Source organism: Balaenoptera musculus, chromosome 8 (genome assembly GCF_009873245.2).
Source record: "Balaenoptera musculus isolate JJ_BM4_2016_0621 chromosome 8, mBalMus1.pri.v3, whole genome shotgun sequence".
NCBI lineage: Eukaryota > Metazoa > Chordata > Mammalia > Artiodactyla > Balaenopteridae > Balaenoptera > Balaenoptera musculus.
This window is the reverse complement of record NC_045792.1, coordinates 70,926,875-70,945,873: the sequence shown is the minus strand read 5'-3', so window position 1 is coordinate 70,945,873 and position 18,999 is coordinate 70,926,875. Positions and strand designations below refer to the sequence as shown.

At 41.2% G+C, this 18,999-nt stretch overlaps 1 protein-coding gene across 2 annotated transcripts in view; it reads left to right on the top strand.

The window, feature by feature from the left end:
- The window catches only part of SERGEF (secretion regulating guanine nucleotide exchange factor), a 227,518-nt gene that overhangs the window by 138,976 nt on the left and 69,543 nt on the right, over positions 1-18,999 (top strand). Inside the window, exons 10-11 of one of the 2 annotated variants that reach the window (XM_036861736.1) lie at positions 2,480-2,516; positions 6,153-6,262. In XM_036861736.1, coding sequence (XP_036717631.1) covers positions 2,480-2,516; positions 6,153-6,229 — 114 coding nt within the window. In that variant the 3' untranslated portion in view covers positions 6,230-6,262. Of the gene's footprint in view, positions 1-2,479; positions 2,517-6,152; positions 6,263-18,999 lie in introns of those variants that run through there. The other variant, XM_036861735.1, reaches the window with a different exon arrangement.

Here is an 18,999-nt window from a genome sequence, read left to right as displayed (position 1 = left end):
TCTCTTTGTCACATCTTACCCTTCCCCCTCCCCAGATCCTCAAGTCCATTCTCTAGTAGGTCTGTGTCTTTATTCCCGTCTTGCCACTAGGTTCTTCATGACCTTTTTTTTTTTTTTTTTTGATTCCATATATATGTGTTAGCATACTGTATTTGTTTTTCTCTTTCTGACTTACTTCACTCTGTATGACAGACTCTAACTCCATCCACCTCACTACAAATAACTCCATTTCGTTTCTTTTTATGGCTGAGTAATATTCCATTGTATATATGTGCCACATCTTCTTTATCCATTCATCCGATGATGGACACTTAGGTTGTTTCCATGTCCTGGCTATTGTAAATAGAGCTGCAATGAACATTTTGGTACATGACTCTTTTTGAATTATGGTTTTCTCAGGGTATATGCCCAGTAGTGGGATTGCTGGGTCGTATGGTAGTTCTATTTTTAGTTTTTTAAGGAACCTCCATACTGTTCTCCATAGTGGCTGTACCAACTTACATTCCCACCAACAGTGCAAGAGTGTTCCCTTTTCTCCACACACTCTCCAGCATTTATTGTTTCTAGATTTTTTGATGATGGCCATTCTGACCGGTGTGAGATGATATCTCATTGTAGTTTTGATTTGCATTTCTCTAATGATTAATGATGTTGAGCATTCTTTCATGTGTTTGTTGGCAATCTGTATATCTTCTTTGGAGAAATGTCTATTTAGGTCTTCTGCCCATTTTTGGATTGGGTTGTTTGTTTTTTTGTTATTGAGCTGCATGAGCTGCTTGTAAATCTTGGAGATTAATCCTTTGTCAGTTGCTTCATTTGCAAATATTTTCTCGCATTCTGAGGGTTGTCTTTTGGTCTTGTTTCTAGTCTTAGTTTTGACACACACTTCCTCTGGCACCTGAGGCAAGTTATTTTCTCTTCCCAAGTGTGTTTTCTCCTCGTAGTGTTAAAGATTGGACTAGATGACCTCCAGGGCTCTTCCAATTGACATTCCATGTGTACCTGAAACCTTTTTCTTGCCAGGAGCTAAAGTGAGCGTCCTGATAAAGGTCACAGGATGCTTCTCCAGAGTCTCGAGTTCCTTTTAATTAGTACCTGAGGAACCATTTATACTTTTTTTTTTTTTTTGGCTGCGTTGGGTCTTTGTTGCTGCACGCGGGCTTTCTCTAGCTGTGGCGAGCGGGGGCTACTCTTTGTTGTGGTGCGCGGGCTTCTCATTGTGGTGGCTTCTCTTGTTGCGGAGCACAGGCGTGCGGGCTCAGTAGTTGTGGCGAGCGGGCTGTAGACCGCAGGCTCAGTAGTTGTGGCGCACGGGCTTAGTTGCTCCGCGGCATGTGGGATCTTCCCGGACCAGGGCTTGAACCCGTGTCCCCTGCATTGGCAGGTGGATTCTTAACCACTGCGCCACCAGGGAAGTCCCCATTTATACTCTTATATTCCCAATCACTTCCTTCTGGTAGCATTTGGGACATGCAGAGACTGAAAGGCAAGAAGTCTCTCTCACTGGGAGCAGACAAAGGATTCAGAACCCCAAATGATTGTCTTTTATGTATTAGGTATTTGTTCTTTATGTACTTTGTTCTTTCATTCATTCTCTCATTTAGCAGGTGTTAACTGAGCCCCAAGCTTTGTATAGTCCATCTGTGTAATACAGAGGGGAACGAGTCTCAGCGTTGTTCTCAAGACACACACAGTCTAGTGAGGAGACAGGAAAAAATGTAAAAGACAACAAGATGATTGCTGCAGTGGGGGTACATATAAGTTGCATAATGCAAGGAGTGCTTGAGTCTGCCTAGAAGCAACAGCAAGGGAGTCTGTGGACGCTTTGAAATTTTAAAGGATGAGTAGAAGTTTTCTAGGTAGGCAGTTGAGGAGAGGGCATTCCCAGCAGAGAAACAGCATGTGCAAAGGCCTGGAGGTATTGGGAGAACATGTTGTGTTCAGAGAACTGCAGGTGGTTTGTGTGGCTGGAAGGTGAAAGGGAGAGTGAGCAGATGAGGAAAAGTCAAGCATTTTTCCTCAGGCAAGTCTGTTTCCACTGAATTCTTTGCTCATTTTATCAGTCCAGATGAGAGTGATGGATTTTTTAGCTCAGTTTTCCAAAACTGTCATTTGTATTCCCTTATATTTCCATTTTTATAGTAGCACATGTTCATTATAGAAAGTTTGAAAAATACGAAAATGTAGAAAGAAGCAAGGATTAAAAAAAAATCACTCATGGTCTCTGCCTAAAAACAAATACTTTAACATCTTGGTGTATTTCCATTCAACAGTTTTTTGTTTTTTCACTTTTTCTTTTTATGTAGTCATGAGTGTATCGTAACTATAGTCTTTTGTACATGGTGCCCCTTTCTACTTACTTCCTAAAATTTGCCCAAAAATAGATGTTATTATCATTAGAATATAATATGATCATAAAATATAATGGCTGAAATATATTTTCTTTGTTTAATGTAACTTATTTTCTTTCTCTTTACAGGTCTCCTGTGGCTCAGAGCATAATCTGGCAGTGATTGGTAAGTAATTAGTATACCAATAACTGTGTTTATTCTGAAACTCGTGGGCAGAATTGGAGGACTCTTGGTTAACCAAAGGCCAGGGTGCATGCGTGTGTGTATGTGGGGAAGAGTCTGGTAAATGGAAGCCTTTGTTGACCAAGGCTTTGCCAGAAGCCCTTTTTCTAAAAATTTCTATTCAAAAAGGTGCCTGAGCTGGCCTCCCTGCCTCAGGAACTGGCATTTGGGAATATTAAAGATCTTACAGACTGGGGGCATCCTGTGTAGAAAGCCAGACATAAAAGGGGAAGAGGATTGGTATGCTCCTGGTTCTTGAATAAATCCTTTGCACCAAGTTCTTTCCTCTTGCTTGGCTCTTTCTTTGGAGATGGGGGTTTCTGCTCACTGCCCTCGCTGCCATGTGTTTCATGTCACTCTGGAGCTCCCAAACCTCTGATAAATTGAGGCTTCCTCTTATTGACTCTGAATAACCAGGGTTCACTGTTTTTATAATCAGGCCTGTGCGTAGTTCCTTCAAGAAGCCTTCTCATTACTTCCACAGGTAGACTCAGTCGGTACAATAAAGAGACAGTGTAGGGCCCGACTACCTGAGTCCAGTTCAGGCTTCTGCTTACTAGCTGTATGAACTCAGGTAGTCGGGCCCCACACAGACAAGGTGCTTAGCCCGCCATGCCTCATTTTTCTCATTTTTAAAATGGGGAGGGCAGTGGCATCTTCCTTATAGGGTTGTTGCAGTTGTTGTGAGGGTCAAAGGAGTTGATATATGTAAAGCGCTTAGAAGAGCACTTAGCTCCTGGTAAGGGTTTTAGAAGTGTTCGTTGCTATTTTCTGATATCATTAGTTCAAATAATTGTCCTCCTCGGGGCTTTAGGTCTCCCATCTGTGATAGGGAGGGGTAAAAACAGGAAACCAAGGTTCTCTCCAGCCCTGACATTTTAGGACTCTGTTACAGCCCCATCACTCTCTGCCTTGAGTAGGTGATGTCTGTCCTGTGTACTTCCCTCTCCCAGCCTCTGACTCTCAGCTTCTGAAGGGCAAGGCCCCTGTGTTTTCCTTTTGTTTCCTGCTTATTTGCAGCACCCAGAGCAGTGCCTGGCCCTCAGCAGAGGCTCAAGCACTGTTTTCTGAATTAAGCTAGACTGGCTCGCTCAGCTGCCTGGGGTGGCAGCAGTTTGAAGCACTACTTTGCAGGCCCGAATGTGATGTGCAAGGAGGCGGAACCAAGGACAGCAGAGGAGGTAGGCTGACAGCCAGCAGAGGGGGTGGGGAGTAAAAAGCGCTGGAGTCAGAGAGGGAGTGAGAAAATGTAACAGCAAACCTGCATGCTTTGCAACACCAGATACGTTATACCGGAAATGCTCCAGCCTGGGTGTAATTAAGACAAGCTAATCAAAGAATCAGAGGCGGTGCCTAAGATGTTGCTGCTGCTGTCACTGGACTAGGAGAGAGGTTGGCACAAACAATAAGATTGCAGGGAATCTAAATACATGAAAGAACAAAATCCAGTTGAAGGAGGAGGCCAGAGCCAGCAGGGTGGCAGGCTGAGCCGACAGGCAGCCTAGGGCTGTAGAAAGAGCATAGACTCTGCAGGCAGACAGCCTTGGTTTAAACCAGCTCCATCTCTGTGTGAGCTTCCATTTTTTCCCCTTATCTATGTAATGGGGATAATTCCACCTTGCAGGATTGTTGTTGTGAGGATTAGAGGAGATAATGCGTGTGAAACACCTGGTACTATATAGGGGATGTGTAAGAAATTAACTCATAATTCCATTTCTTTTTCATTTCTCTTGGTCTGGGTGGGGAGAAGGGAGAATCACTTGTTAGTGTAACTGTTCCAGTGAAGTAAGTCTTGGTTGGGAGAGAGAAATGATAACATTCTGGAGAGGTGTGTCTAGCGTTACTACCCAAGTGAGGAAGGCAGCAGAGGCGGTGGGAGAGCAGGGCATGGCATGCTGATGAACTCCTCGAGGACAGACCTCTTATTTTCTGTTTTGTCCCCAACGCCTGGGGCCTGGCTCAGAATCTGCTGAATGAATGGTTCCAGAGTCAGGAAGGGTGGGCCCAGTCACGGGACTCTCGACATGTCCACCTGCCTGCATGTGAGCCGGGATCAGAGGCTCCCTGACACCTGAGGGAGGGGGCCCTCAGTGGGTGCCCTGCAGGGTGCAAGCTGTGTAGCGGGAAGCGATGAGAAGCCTCCTGTTAGCCCTGGCAGGAGGCCAGCAAGAGGGGGACAAGCTGGAGGAGGAGAGTTCCTACCAGCTGAAAGCCTGGCTCTCACAGCCAGCTCCCCCCTCCACCCTCCTGCCCTTGCCTACTTTAGGTGGATTTCCCTGCCTTCAGTCTCATCCCCGAGATGCAGGCCCTCAGTGCCTGGTGCTGGGTCACACACGTGACAGGCACAAAATGGTTGTAGAATAGACTAGAACAGAATATAGAGAAGCCAAACTTTGCTCAAAAGTAGAGGTGGCCTTAATATCTAATGAATGCACAACAGACAAATCAAACTGGAAGGGAGGGGAAAGAGATGGGTGAAAGGATATAATTCAGAACCTACTCTGTCTAAGAATGGACACAACTCCACGAAGTGTTTTTGTTGTACCCACTTCATAGAGAAGAAAACTGAGACTCAGAGGTTAAACAAGTTGCCCAGGGATAAGTAGCAGTAAATGGTAGAGCTGTGTGCCTGACTTCTAAGAATGCTCCTTTGACTCTCTCATATCCTTGGGGCCGAGGCAGGATGCAGAGTGGTTAAGAAGAGCACAGGCACTGGGATCATATCGCCTGGATTCAAATCCTGGCTCCTCCGCTTATGAGCCATGTAACCCTGTATAAATGGCTTGACCTCTCTGTCTTGATTGCCTCATCTGGAAGATCATATTATTGACCTCATAGGGTTGTTATATAAAGTGCTAACAGTGCCTGACACAAAAGTAGGCTCGGTAAATGTTAGCTGGTGTTGGTGTCATTGTTATATGTTAAGAATATAATTTAAGGAAGTAATTATAAGATGACTGTAAGAAGGCTGAGGCTCAGGGTGGGAGTCTCAGAAGCTGGAGAGGGAAGTGTCTCCCCCACCTAGAATGTCAGGATCTCAGCATAGCTGCAGAACGGATTTGTACACTGGAGCCTGGGTACCCCGATCTGGGGGATCTGGAAATCCCAACAGCCCTGGAAACAGTGCCAGCCCAGATTTGCTCCAGGTCAGGATTCTGCTATCCGCTGTTCCAGGCAGGGACTCGAGACCTGCATGTTCCAGCCTGGGGGAAGCCCCGCAGCAGCCACATTTCAGGCTTCTTAGGAAATCAAAATAATTCGATTTTGATACTTCATTGCTTCCAGGTTTCTTTTTCCCCCCTTCTTTTGCAATTTGCTTTGCTTCTTTTCTTAGTTTTCCAATGAAGTTTCTCTTGACCTGTTCTGTGTTTGCTGCCAGGTCACTCTTCCTCAGTGAGCCTGATTCCTCATCTGTAAAACCAACATCACAATACCCACCCCTAAAAGTTGTTTTTCCAAATGGCATAGGTATGTCGGTTGCCTGCGCAGTGCCTGCTACAGAATAGGTGCTCAGCAGGTGAACTTGGCAGGTTCATGAGTTCATTTGCTTGCTTGCTTCCTTCCTTCCTTTTCACCCAGGATTTCCCTCCACATCTAATGAAGCTGGCTGGCTCCCATTCGTGGGCATAGGCGAAGTCTATGCAGAGGTGAGATGAGGACATGTGGCCACCACTTGCTCAGAAGATCCCTGCCTGCCAGGGGCAGGCTCCCCAGGCCCAGCTCTGTCTTTGGGGCCCTCACTTCCATGTCTGGTTGAATTGGCTCCAGCTGTTTTGCTTCCCCCCAGGAGCAGCTTATTTTGGCTTGAATGGACGATTTGTTTGCCTTCTCTCCTGATGTGCGGTTGTTCAGCCTTCCCTTCCTGCAGAGAAAAAAGAGCTGACCACATTTCCTTTCTTCCGCTCCACGCAGACCCTTGGAAGGGATTTTATTGTTGGCCTTTTCGTGGAGCACTCACACTTGCCAGACGGACATTGTTAAGGGGTTAGATATTTGGCAGCAAAGTGTAGAGCCTCCTCCTCCAAGCAAAAGCATCTCTTTTACCAAATTGGAGCTATAATCTATGCAAGGATCTTTTATTTTTAATTTTTTTCATTTCGCTGATGACTTCCAATTGTTGAACCTTTGTACCTTTGTAATATGTGTGGCGGAACAACTGACCTTGCATGGCCTGAGACCCATCAGGTGGGGTCATGTGAGGATTTAATAGCGAGAACTAACTCATTTTGACACTGGCTATAGCCCTGAGAGGCAATACCTCCAAACCCAGGGCCTTGTAGAGAGCTTAGAGGCAAGGACAGACTTGTACGGTCCTATGCACAGTAGAATGGGCAGAGCGTAAATGCTTACTTATATTGTCCCATTTAATCCTCATACCACATTGATGCACTGTTGTTAACCCCATTTTCTAGATGGGGGAAGCTGAAGTTTAGGCTGAGCAGTTTGCCCCGCCAGGTCATCTGATCAGGAGGAATCTGTGTGTCGGGTCTTTAACCCAGGCCTCTATCTCCAGAGCCTGTGGTCTTCTGCCTGCTGCTGCCTTCCTGCAGACCGTGACTGTCTGGCCTGTTTTTAAGGCCACCAGATAAGATTATTTCATCTCTTCATTTCAATATTTAGTTCCCCTTCATGTTGGCAAGTTCTTCTGTATATGTAGATTATATGTAATCTGGTTCAGATTAAGCAGTTCTCGGCATAATCAGATAAAATCGTGACATTGATGACATTGTGTTGTCATCACACTTCCCTCTCTACCTTCTGAGATTCCCACCCCTTTTAGGATTCTTCTTCCCCCTTCCATTGTCCCTTCTCTTTAAAAATGTTTTTACTTATTTAATTTTTGAGTAATTAATACATGTACATTATTTAAAACTTAAAAAGCACAGAAAGATTTAAAATGAAAAATTTCCCTCCTGCTTTATCTCCCATCTATCCAGAGTGCCAAAACCCTTCTACCACATGTGCAGCTAAGGCCTATTATTAGTTTCTTCTGTATCTTTCTAGTTTCTTTTTGCAAATATAAGCGAACACTAAGATATATTTTTATCCCCCTTTTTACGTAAATTGTAGTATACTTTACATGCTTTTTAGTGTCTGATTTTTTTTCTTTCAATAATTGATCTGGGAGATCTTTCCATATCAGTATAAAAGCCTTTCTAGTTCGTTATTACAACTACATAATGTTCCAGTGTACCTATATACTGTGATTTATTTAATCAGTGCCCTGTTGATGGACATTTAGGTGATTTCCTGTCTTTTGCTTATTACAAGTAATGATGTAGTAAATTACCTTGTATATATGTTATTTCATATGTGGGTGAGTATAGCTGTAGGATAAATCCCTAGAAGTAAAATTACTGTATCAAAGAGTAAGTGTATTTGTTATTTTGCAAGATACTGCAAAAATTGGCTTCCATAGGAATTACACCATTTTCCACTCCCACCAGCAGTGTATAAGAGTGCCTGTTTCTGCAGCCTCCCTAATAGTGTGTTAGGAAACTTTTGGATTTTTGCCAATTTAATAGGTGAAAAGCTACTCTGGGTGGTTTTGGTTTATTTTACTTTTTAAATTGAAGTACAGTATATATATATATATATACATATATATATATAGAGAGAGAGAGAGAGTAAAGTGCACAAATCTTAAGGGTTCAGTCTGATGAGTTTTTATGTATGTATATACTTAAGAAACCACCACCCAGCACAAGATACAGACCATTTACAGCACCCCCCCCCAGAAGCCTACCTCATGCTCCTTCTCAGTCAGTACCCCACCCCCAGAGGTAACCACTATTTTGACTTCTGTCTCCAGAGATGAATTCTTGCCTGTTCTTGGACTTCATATAAACGATGTCACATACAGTGTGAACTCTTTTGTGTGACTTTTTTTGTTCAACACATTGTGTCCATAAGAATCATCCATTCTCGGGCTTCCCTGGTGGCGCAGTGGTTGAGAACCCGCCTGCCAATGCAGGGGACACGGGTTCGAGCCCTGGTCTGGGAAGATCCCACATGCTGCGGAGCAACTGGGCCCGTGAGCCACAACTACTGAGCCTGCGCGTCTGGAGCCTGTGCTCCGCAACAAGAGAGGCCGCGATAGTGAGAGGCCCACGCACTGCAATGAGGAGTGGCCCCCGCTTGCCGCAGCTGGAGAAAGCCCTCGCACAGAAATGAAGACCCAACACAGCCATAAATAAATAAATAAAAATAAATAATTAAAAAAAAAAAAAAAAAAAAAGAATCATCCATTCTCTATGTAGCAGTAGTTCTTTTTTATTGATCAGTAATATTCCTCTTATGAATATACTACAACTTATTTATCCGTTTAACTGTTGAAGAGCATTTGAGTTGTTTCCAGTTTGAAGATTGTGAATAAAGCTGCTATGAACATTCTTATACATGCCTTTTGGCGAACATATACATTTATTTCTCTTGAGTACATAACTAAGAGTAGGATTCCTATGTTACTAGGTCATATGTATAGCATTAACAGATTCTGCTCAACAGTTTTACAAAGTAGTTGTACCAATTTATACTCTTACCAGCAACATATGAGAGTTCTAATTGTGCCATATCCTTGCTAGGTATTTTTAATCTTATTGATTTAGGCCATTCTGCTGAGTGTGTAGTATGGAGTCTCACTGTGATTTTAACTTGCATTTCTCTGGTAACCAGTGATGTGGAGCACCTTTTCATATGCTTATAGGCCACTTGGGTAGCTTCTTTTGTCTAGTGCAAAGACTGCCCATTGTTTTAAAGTGGGTTTTGTCTGTTTTTCTTAATGATTTGTAGAGATCCTTTATCTTATGGATTCAAGTTCTTCGTTGGATTATATGTATTTCGAACACCTCCTAGGCAGTCGCTTACTCTTTTGCTCTTTTAATGATATCTTTTGATAAATAGATATTTTTAATTTTAATGACGTCTAGTTACTCAGTCTTTTTTTTAATGGTTTGAGGTATTTGTGCCCTACTGAAAACATTTTGCCTATTCCAAGGTCGTGAAAATATTCCCCTATGTTTTCTTCTTAAAGCTTTATTCTTTGATTTTTACAGTTAGACCTAAAATCCATCTCAAATTAGTTTTTAAAAAATTGCTCCAGAACCACTTATTGAAAAGTTCATCCTTTCCCCATTGAATTTTGAAGGCTCTTTTGTTGTAAATCAAGAGTCTATATTATATGTCAAGTCTGGTTTTGGACTTTTTTATTCCATTAGTTTATTTTTCCATTTGGGTGCTATACAACACCATCTTGATTATTGTAGCTTCATAATAAACCCCGATATCTGGTCTTGTAAGCCCTGCAACTTTGTTCTTCTTTTTATTGTGGCCTTTCTAATCTCTATCTAGTTTTAGTTACTATGAATGAAGGTTGAGCATTTTTTCATATGTTCAAAAGCCATTTGTAATTTCTTCTTTATGAAGGCTTTTTCCATACCTGTATTGTTCTTCACTGTTACTGTAACAAATTACCACAAAATTAGTGGCTTGAAAGAACACAAATGTATTCTAGAGTTTGAGGTCAGAAGTCTGAAATGGGTCTTAACTGGGCTAAAATCAAGGTGTGAGCAGGCAGTGTTCCTCTCTGGAGGACAAAGGGAGAGTCTATTTTCTTGCCTTTTCCAACTTCAGAGGCTACCTGCATTCTTTGACTTGTGGCCCCTTTCGTCTTCAAAGTGTCAATGGCTTGGCGAGTCTTTCTCACATCACATCACTCTGACCCTGACTCCCCTGCCTCCCTCTTCCACGTTTAAGAACACTAGAGATTACACTGGGCCCACTCAGATAACCCAGCATATTCTCCCTATTTTAAGATTAGCTAATTAGCAAATTTAATTTCATCTGCAACTTCAGTTTTCCTTTGCCATGTAACATTACATTCACAGGTTCCAAGAATTAGGACTTTGGGAGCTTATTATTCTGCCTACCACAATATCCTTTGTCCTTTTATGCAAGTGAATTGTTGGTCTTTTTCTAATAAATTTCTAGGAGCTCTTTACATATTAGGGAGATTAGGCCTTACTTTGTTATTTGAATTGCTCATATATTTGCCTAGATTTTTGCTTTTTTTTTTTTATTCAAACAGAAAGTCCCAAAACTTATAATCATCCTCATCAGTTCACTCAGTTCCGTGTAATTAATTTTTTTTTCATCTTGATATTTTGTTAGCACTTTTATGAATTCATCAATTTTCCATTAGAGTTCTGAAAATGCTTATTCATTCAGTTCAGCAGTATAGTCAGTTACCAGAAACCTGTACTTGTCAGAGTCTTTTGCATGAATATTCCTTGAAGATGAAACCCTTTTATAGGAACATTTTTGCAAAAGTGTCAGAGTACACCCAGAACTGTCTGTAAATGACAAAAGACTTAAAAATGACCATGGTTAAAGATTTGATGAAAGATCATAATAATGCAATTGACAAGGAAATTTAGTTATTTCTGAGATATACATTTTAAAGTAATAACTAGAATTATGACTTATAACATTATACCAGAACATATAAGATTTTTAGGAATTTCATGTAATGTCTGAAACATTTATATTAACATATTTCCATACAAATAACCCAAAGAAAGTTTAGTATTAGTTTTTTTTTTAATTTTTGAATTTTATTTTATTTATTTTTTTATACAACAGGTTCTTATTAGTCATCAATTTTATACACATCAGTGTATACATGTCAATCCCAATCACCCAATTCAGCACACCACCATCCCCACCCCACCGCAGCTTTCCCCCCTTGGTGTCCATATGTTTGTTCTCTACATCTGTGTCTCAAATTCTGCCCTGCACACTGGTTCATCTGTACCATTTTTCTAGGTTCCACATACATGCGTTAATATACGATATTTGTTTTTCTCTTTCTGACTTACTTCACTCTGTATGACAGTCTCTAGATCCATCCACGTCTCAACAAATGACCCAATTTCGTTCCTTTTTATGGCTGAGTAATATTCCATTGTATATATGTACCACAACTTCTTTATCCATTCGTCTGTCGATGGGCATTTAGGTTGCTTCCATGACCTGGCTATTGTAAATAGTGCTGCAATGAACATTGGGGTACATGTGTCTTTTTGAATTATGGTTTTCTGTGGGTATATGCCCAGTAGTGGGATTGCTGGATCATATGGTAATTCTATTTTTAGTTTATCAAGGAACCTCCATACTCTTCTCCATAGTGGCTGTCTCAGTTTACATTCCCACCAACAGTGCAAGAGGGTTCCCCTTTCTCCACACCCTCTCCAGCATTTGTTGTTTGTAGATTTTCTGATGATGTCCATTCTAACTGGTGTGAGGTGATACCTGATTGTAGTTTTGATTTGCATTTCTCTAATAATTAGTGATGTTGAGCAGCTTTTCATGTGCTTCTTGGCCATCTGTATGTCTTCTTTGGAGAAATGTCTATTCAGGTCTTCTGCCCATTTTTGGATTGGGTTGTTTGTTTCTTTAATATTGAGCTGAATGAGCTGTTTATATGTTTTGGAGATTAATCCTTTGTCGGTTGACTCGTTTGCAAATACTTTCTCCCATTCTGAGGGTTGTCTTTTGGTCTTGTTTATGGTTTCCTTTGCTGTGCAAAAGCTTTGAAGTTTCATTAGGTCCCATTTGTTTATTTTTGTTTTTATTTCCATTACTCTAGGAGGTGGATCAAAAAAGATCTTGCTGTGATTTATGTCAAAGAGTGTTCTTCCTATGTTTTCCTCTAAGAGTTTTATAGTGTCCGGTCTTAAATTTAGGTCTTGAATCCATTTTGAGTTTATTTTTGTGTATAGTGTTAGGGAGTGTTCTAATTTCATTCTTTTACATGTAGCTGTCCAGTTTTCCCAGCACCACTATTGAAGAGACTGTCTTTTCTCCATTGTATATCCTTGCCTCCTTTGTCATAGATTAGTTGACCATAGGTGCGTGGGTTTATCTCTGGGCTTTCTATCTTGTTCCATTGATCTATGTTTCTGTTTTTGTGCCAGTACCATATTGTCTTGATTACTGTAGGTTTGTAGTATAGTCTGAAGTCAGGGAGTCTGATTCCTCCCGCTCCATTTTTTTCCCTCAAGACTGCTTCGGCTATTCGGGGTCTTTTGTGTTTCCATACAAATTTTAAGATTTTTTGTTCTAGTTCTGTAAAAAATGCCATTGGTAATTTGATAGGGATTGCACTGAATCTGTAGATTGCTTTGGGTAGTATAGTCATTTTCACAATATTGATTCTTCCAATCCAAGAACATGGTATATCTCTCCATCTGTTGGTATCATCTTTAATTTCTTTCATCAGTGTCTTATAGTTTTTGGCATACAGGTCTTTTGTCTCCCTAGGTAGGTTTATTCCTAGGTATTTTATTCTTTTTGTTGCAATGGTAAATGGGACTGTTTCCTTAATTTCTCTTTCAGATTTTTCATCATTAGTGTATAGGAATGCAAGAGATTTCTGTGCATTAATTTTGTATCCTGCAACTTGACCAAATTCATTGATTAGCTCTAGTAGTTTTCTGGTGGCAGTTTTAGGATTCTCTATGTATAGTATCATGTCTTCTGCAAACAGTGACAGTTTTACTTCTTCTTTTCCAATTTGGATTCCTTTTATTTCTTTTTCTTCTCTGATTGCCGTGGCTAGGACTTCCAGAACTATGTTGAATAATAGTGGTGAGAGTGGACATCCTTGTCTCGTTCCCGATCTTAGAGGAAATGCTTTCAGTTTTTCACCATTGAGAATGGTGTTTGCTGTGGGTTTGTCATATATGGCCTTTATTATGTCGAGGTAGGTTCCCTCTATGCCCACTTTCTGGAGAGTTTTTATCATAAATGGGTGTTGAATTTTGTCAAAAGCTTTTTCTGCATCTGTTGAGACAATCACATGGTTTTTATTCTTCAATTTGTTAATATGGTGTATCACATTGATTGATTTGCATATATTGAAGAATCCTTGCATCCCTGGGATAAATCCCACTTGATCGTGGTGTCTGATCCTTTTAATGTGTTGTTGGATTCTGTTTGCTAGTATTTTGTTGAGGACTTTTGCATCTATATTCATCAGTGATATTGGTCTGTAATTTTCTTTTTTTTGTAGTATCTTTGTCTGGTTTTGGTATCAGGGTGATGGTGGCCTCACAGAATGAGTTTGGGAGTGTTCCTTCCTCTGCAATTTTTTGGAAGAGTTTGAGAAGGATAGGTGTTAGCTCTTCTCTAAATGTTTGATAGAATTCACCTGTGAAGCCATCTGGTCCTGGACATTTTTGTTTGTTGGAAGATTTTTAATCACAGTTTCAATTTCATTACTTGTGATTGGTCTGTTCATATTTTCTATTTCTTCCTGGTCCAGTCTTGGAAGGTTATACCTTTCTAAGAATTTGTCCATTTCTTCCAGGTTGTCCATTTTGTTGGCATAGAGTTGCTTGTAGTAGTCTCTTAGGATGCTTTGTATTTCTGCGGTGTCTGTTGTAACTTCTCCTTTTTTCATTTCTAATTTTATTGATTTGAGTCCTCTCCCTCTTTTTCTTGATGAGTCTGGCTAATGGTTTATCTTCTCAAAGAACCAGCTTTTAGTTTTTTTGATCTTTGCTATTGTTTTCTTTGTTTCTATTTCATTTATTTCTGCTCTGATCTTTATGATTTCTTTCCTTCTGTTAACTTTGGGTTTTGTTGTTCTTCTTTCTCTAGTTCCTTGAGGTGTAAGGTTAGATTGTTTATTTGAGAGTTTTCTTGTTTCTTGAGGTAGGCTTGTATAGCTATAAACTTCCCTCTTAGAACTACTTTTGCTGCATCCCATAGGTTTTGGGTCATTGTGTTTTCATTGTCATTTGTCTCTAGGTATTTTTTTATTTCCTCTTTGATTTCTTCAGTGATCTCTTGGTTATTTAGTAACGTACTGTTTAGCCTCCATGTGTTGGAGTTTTTTACGTTTTTTCCGCCTGTAATTCATTTCTAATCTCATAGCATTGTGGTCAGAAAAGATGCTTGATATGATTTCAATCTTCTTAAATTTACTGAGGCTTGATTTGTGACCCAAGATGTGATCTATCCTGGAGAATGTTCCGTGCGCACTTGAGAAGAAGTGTAATCTGCTGTTTTTGGATGGAATGTCCTATAAATATCAATTAAATTTATCTGGTCTATTGAGTCATTTAAAGCTTGTGTTTCCTTATTAATTTTCTGTTTGGATGGTCTGTCCATTGGTGTAAGTGAGGTGTTAAAGTCCCTCACTATTATTGTGTCACTGTTGATTTCCTCTTTTATAGCTGTTAGCAGTTGCCTTATGTATTGAGGTGCTCCTATGTTGGGTGCATATATATTTATAATTGTTATATCTCGTTCTTGGATTGATCCCTTGAACGTTATGTACTGTCCTTCCTTGTCTCTTGTAACATTCTTTATTTTAAAGTCTATTTTATCTGATATGAGTATTGCTACTCCAGCTTTCTTTTGATTTCCATTTGCATGGAATATCTTTTTCCATCCCCTCACTTTCAGTCTGTATGTATCCCTAGGTCTGAAGTGGGTCTCCTGTAGACAGCATATATATGGGTCTTGTTTTTGTATCCATTCAGCCAGTCTGTGTCTTTTGGTTGGAGCATTTAATCCATTCACATTTAAGGTAATTATCGATAGGTATGTTCCTATGACCATTTTCTTAATTGTTTTGGGTTTGTTTTTGTAGGTCCTTTTCTTCTCTTGTGTTTCCCACTTAGAGAAGTTCCTTTAGCATTTGTTGTAGAGCTGGTTTTGTGGTGCTGAATTCTCTTAGCTTTTGCTTGTCTGTAGAGCTTTTGATTTCTCCATCGAATCTGAATGAGATCCTTCCTAGGTAGAGTAATCTTGGTTGTAGGTTTTCCCCTTTCATCACTTAAGTATATCATGCCACTCCCTTCTGGCTTGTAGAGTTTCTGCTGAGAAATCAGCTGTTAACCTTATGGGAGTTCCCTTGTATGTTATTTGTTGTTTTTCTCTTGCTGCTTTCAATAATTTTTCTTTGTCTTTAATTTTTGCCAATTTGATTACTATGTGTCTCGGCGTGTTTCTCCTTGGGTTTATCCTGTATGGGACTCTCTGCGCTTCCTGGACTTGGGTGGCTATTTCCTTTCCCATGTTAGGGAAGTTTTCGACTATAATCTCTTCAAATATTTTCTCTGGTCCTTTCTCTCTCTCTTCTCCTTCTGGGACCCCTATAATACAAATGTTGTTGCGTTTAATGTTGTCCCAGAGGTCTCTTAGGCTGTCTTCATTTCTTTTCATTCTTTTTTCTTTATTCTGTTCCACAGCAGTGAATTCCACCATTCTGTCTTCCAGGTCACTTATCCGTTCTTCTGCCTCAGTTATTCTGCTATTGATTCCTTCTAGTGTAGTTTTCATTTCAGTTATTGTATTGTTCGTCTCTGTTTGTTTGTTCTTTAATTCTTCTAAATCTTTGTTAAACATTTCTTGTATCTTTTCGATCTTTGCCTCCATTCATTCTTTTTCCGAGGTCCTGGATCATCTTCACTATCATTATTCTGAATTCTTTTTCTGGAAGGTTGCCTATCTCCACTTCATTTAGTTGTTTTTCTGGGATTTTATCTTGTTCCTTCATCTGGTACATAGCCCTCTGCCTTTTCATCTTGTCTATCTTTCTGTGAATGTGGTTTTTGTTCCACAGGCTGCAGGATTGTAGTTCTTCTTGCTTCTGCTGTCTGCCCTCTGGTGGATGAGGCTATCTAAGAGGCTTGTGCAAGTTTCCTGATGGGAGGGACTGGTGGTGGGTAGAGCTGACTGTTGCTCTGGTGGGCAGAGCTCAGTAAAACTTTAATCTGCTTGACTGCTGATGAGTGGGGCTGTTTTCCCTCCCTGTTGGTTGTTTGGCCTGAGGCAACCCAACACTGGAGCCTACCCGGGCTCTATGGTGGGGCTAATGACAGACTCTGGGAGGGCTTACGCCAAGGAGTACTTCCCAGAACTTCTGCTGCCAGTGTCCTTGTCCCCACGGTGAGCCACAGCCACCCCCCGCCTCTGCAGGAGACCCTCCAACACTAGCAGGTAGGTCTGGTTCAGTCTCTCCTGGGGTCACTGCTCCTTCCCCTGGGTCCCGATGTGCATGCTACTTTGTGTGTGCCCTCCAAGAGTGCGGTCTCTGTTTCCCCCAGTCCTGTCGAAGTCCTGCAGTCAAATCCCACTAGTCTTCAAAGTCTGATTCTCTAGGAATTCCTCCTCCCGTTGCCGGACCCCCAGGTTGGGAAGCCTGACGTGGGGCTCAGAACCTTCACTCCACTGGGTGGACTTCTGTGGTATAAGTGTTCTCCAGTCTGTGAGTCACCCACCCAGGAGTTATGGGATTTGATTTTACTGTGATTGTGCCCCTCCTACCATCTCATTGTGGCTTCTCCTTTGTCTTTGGATGTGGGGTATCTTTGTTGGTGAGTTCCAGTGTCTTCCGGTCGATGATTGTCCAGCAGCTAGTTGTGATTCTGGTGTTCTCACAAGAGGGAGTGAGAGCACATCCTTCTACTCCACCATCTTGGTTCCTAGTCCTAGATTTTTGCTTTTTGTTTTTGCTTTTGATGTTTTTATTTTGTCATATTTTTACCATGCAACTTTTTCTTTCACTGTAGATGAAATTTACCAGTCTTTTCCTTTATGGCTTCTGCATTTTGAGTTAGAGGATCCCTCCCCACACCACGATATAAAGGACTTTCCTCATATTTTATTCTAGTACATTATGGTTTTATATTGTACAAATAAATCTTTGATCCATTTGGAATTTATCCTGATATACAATGTCAGGTATGGATTCAACTTCATTATTTTTCCAGATAGCTATTCAATAGTCTCAACACTATTTATTGAATTTACTTTTTTTGGCTGCCTTCCTGAGTCCTGTCACTACCAGAGTAGCCCTAAGGCATAAAGAGAAGCAATGACTTAACCCAAGATTGCCCAGCTAGTCAGTGGCAGAGCTGGGGCCAACACTTGGGGCCAGCTCATGTTGCTTACACAGGGCTTGTGGATGGTTCTCAAGGAGCTTTCCTAAGTGGTTGTGATCTCCCCAGCTGTTTGCCACGTGGAGAGGGACTGCTAAGGCAGAGCAGCGTCTTTTAAGTCATTCCCTAGGTTCTGAGTGCTCTGTCCCAGGTCCTGCTTCTCTCAGCTGTGGAGGTGATATACTTGTTGCCAATATCACACCGCTTGAGACACCATATTTTCTTCTTTGCCAGGCCAGAATGTGATCAGATCTTTCACATTCAGGAGAGATGTTTCACAATTAATACAGAGATATTTTTACAGACCATTGGTTATCATTTGAGTCACATTTCTATTGAGTCATTTGTTTTCAGGGCGTAGCCTCACATCACAAAAAGTGCCTTCTTAGCTCTCAGTAAAGTTTTTCACTGTTACTCCTAAAGAAGCAATGTTTGTGTCACTCCACAGTAGTCATTCTACATGAGACCACAGGTGAGGGTGCCAGGCTGTCAAGGAGGCTCACATAACTTGCTAAATTACTCACTCTCTCATGCCACCCTTTTTGGGCACGAGATTAACCACCATGTTTTGGCATAATGCTCTGGTCCTTTTTGGAGTTACTTACAGTAGCAAAAACTGTAATTGTGACTCACTGCACTGGTTTACAAATACTCAAGAAGCTTGGGGCCTTGCAAAGGTAAATCTAACTAAGGTGAGCTCAAAGTAAAAAAGTACGAAGAGTTAGAGCAAGACAGAGACAGCCTTCTGCAGTGGAAGGGCTGAGCTCTGCTCCCAGCTCTGTCTGCCACTAACTCTCTGTGTGATCCTGGGCAGGCCCCCTCCCTCTCCAGGCCTTAGAATCCCCATCTGGGAAATAGTTCTAAAATCTGCTCCATCACTCAAGTCTGTCCTCATGTGACCAAACTCTGTTGTATATCTTAATAGACCTGCACTGTCTACACTTGTCTTGCATGCAGTAGGTGCTTTGTATGTTTGTTAGAAGCTGAATGAATGTTATATACAGTATTTTCCTTATTCCCTCCCATCAACTTGCTCGTGACTGATAATGTGCCCTGTAGCATTCTGGGTGCTGAGAATTAATACAGCAAATGGTCTTACCTTATGGAACTCACATTTAATGGGAAAGAGACTTAAGCCTGGCATGTGGTATGTGCTTAATAAATACTGAATGAACAGATGAGTGAGTGCAAAGCAGAGGGTGACAAGAATCAGAAAGAGTGAAGAGGAAGGAATGATTAGTTTTGGAAATCCTCATGGCAGAGGGGGTTCCTGAGTGGAGGAAGGGTAAAGAGCGTTCTGTGCTGAGGGATCAACATGAGCAAAGGGAAGGAAGGCTTTAAAGTGTGAATCATGGTTGAGAGACAAGTGGTCAGCCAGCAAGACAGCCGAGGGTCAGCTAAGGCCGTCTCCGGTAACATTGACTTTACTATACAGACAGTGTGGTGCCATTAAGGGTTATTTAGGAAGACACTCA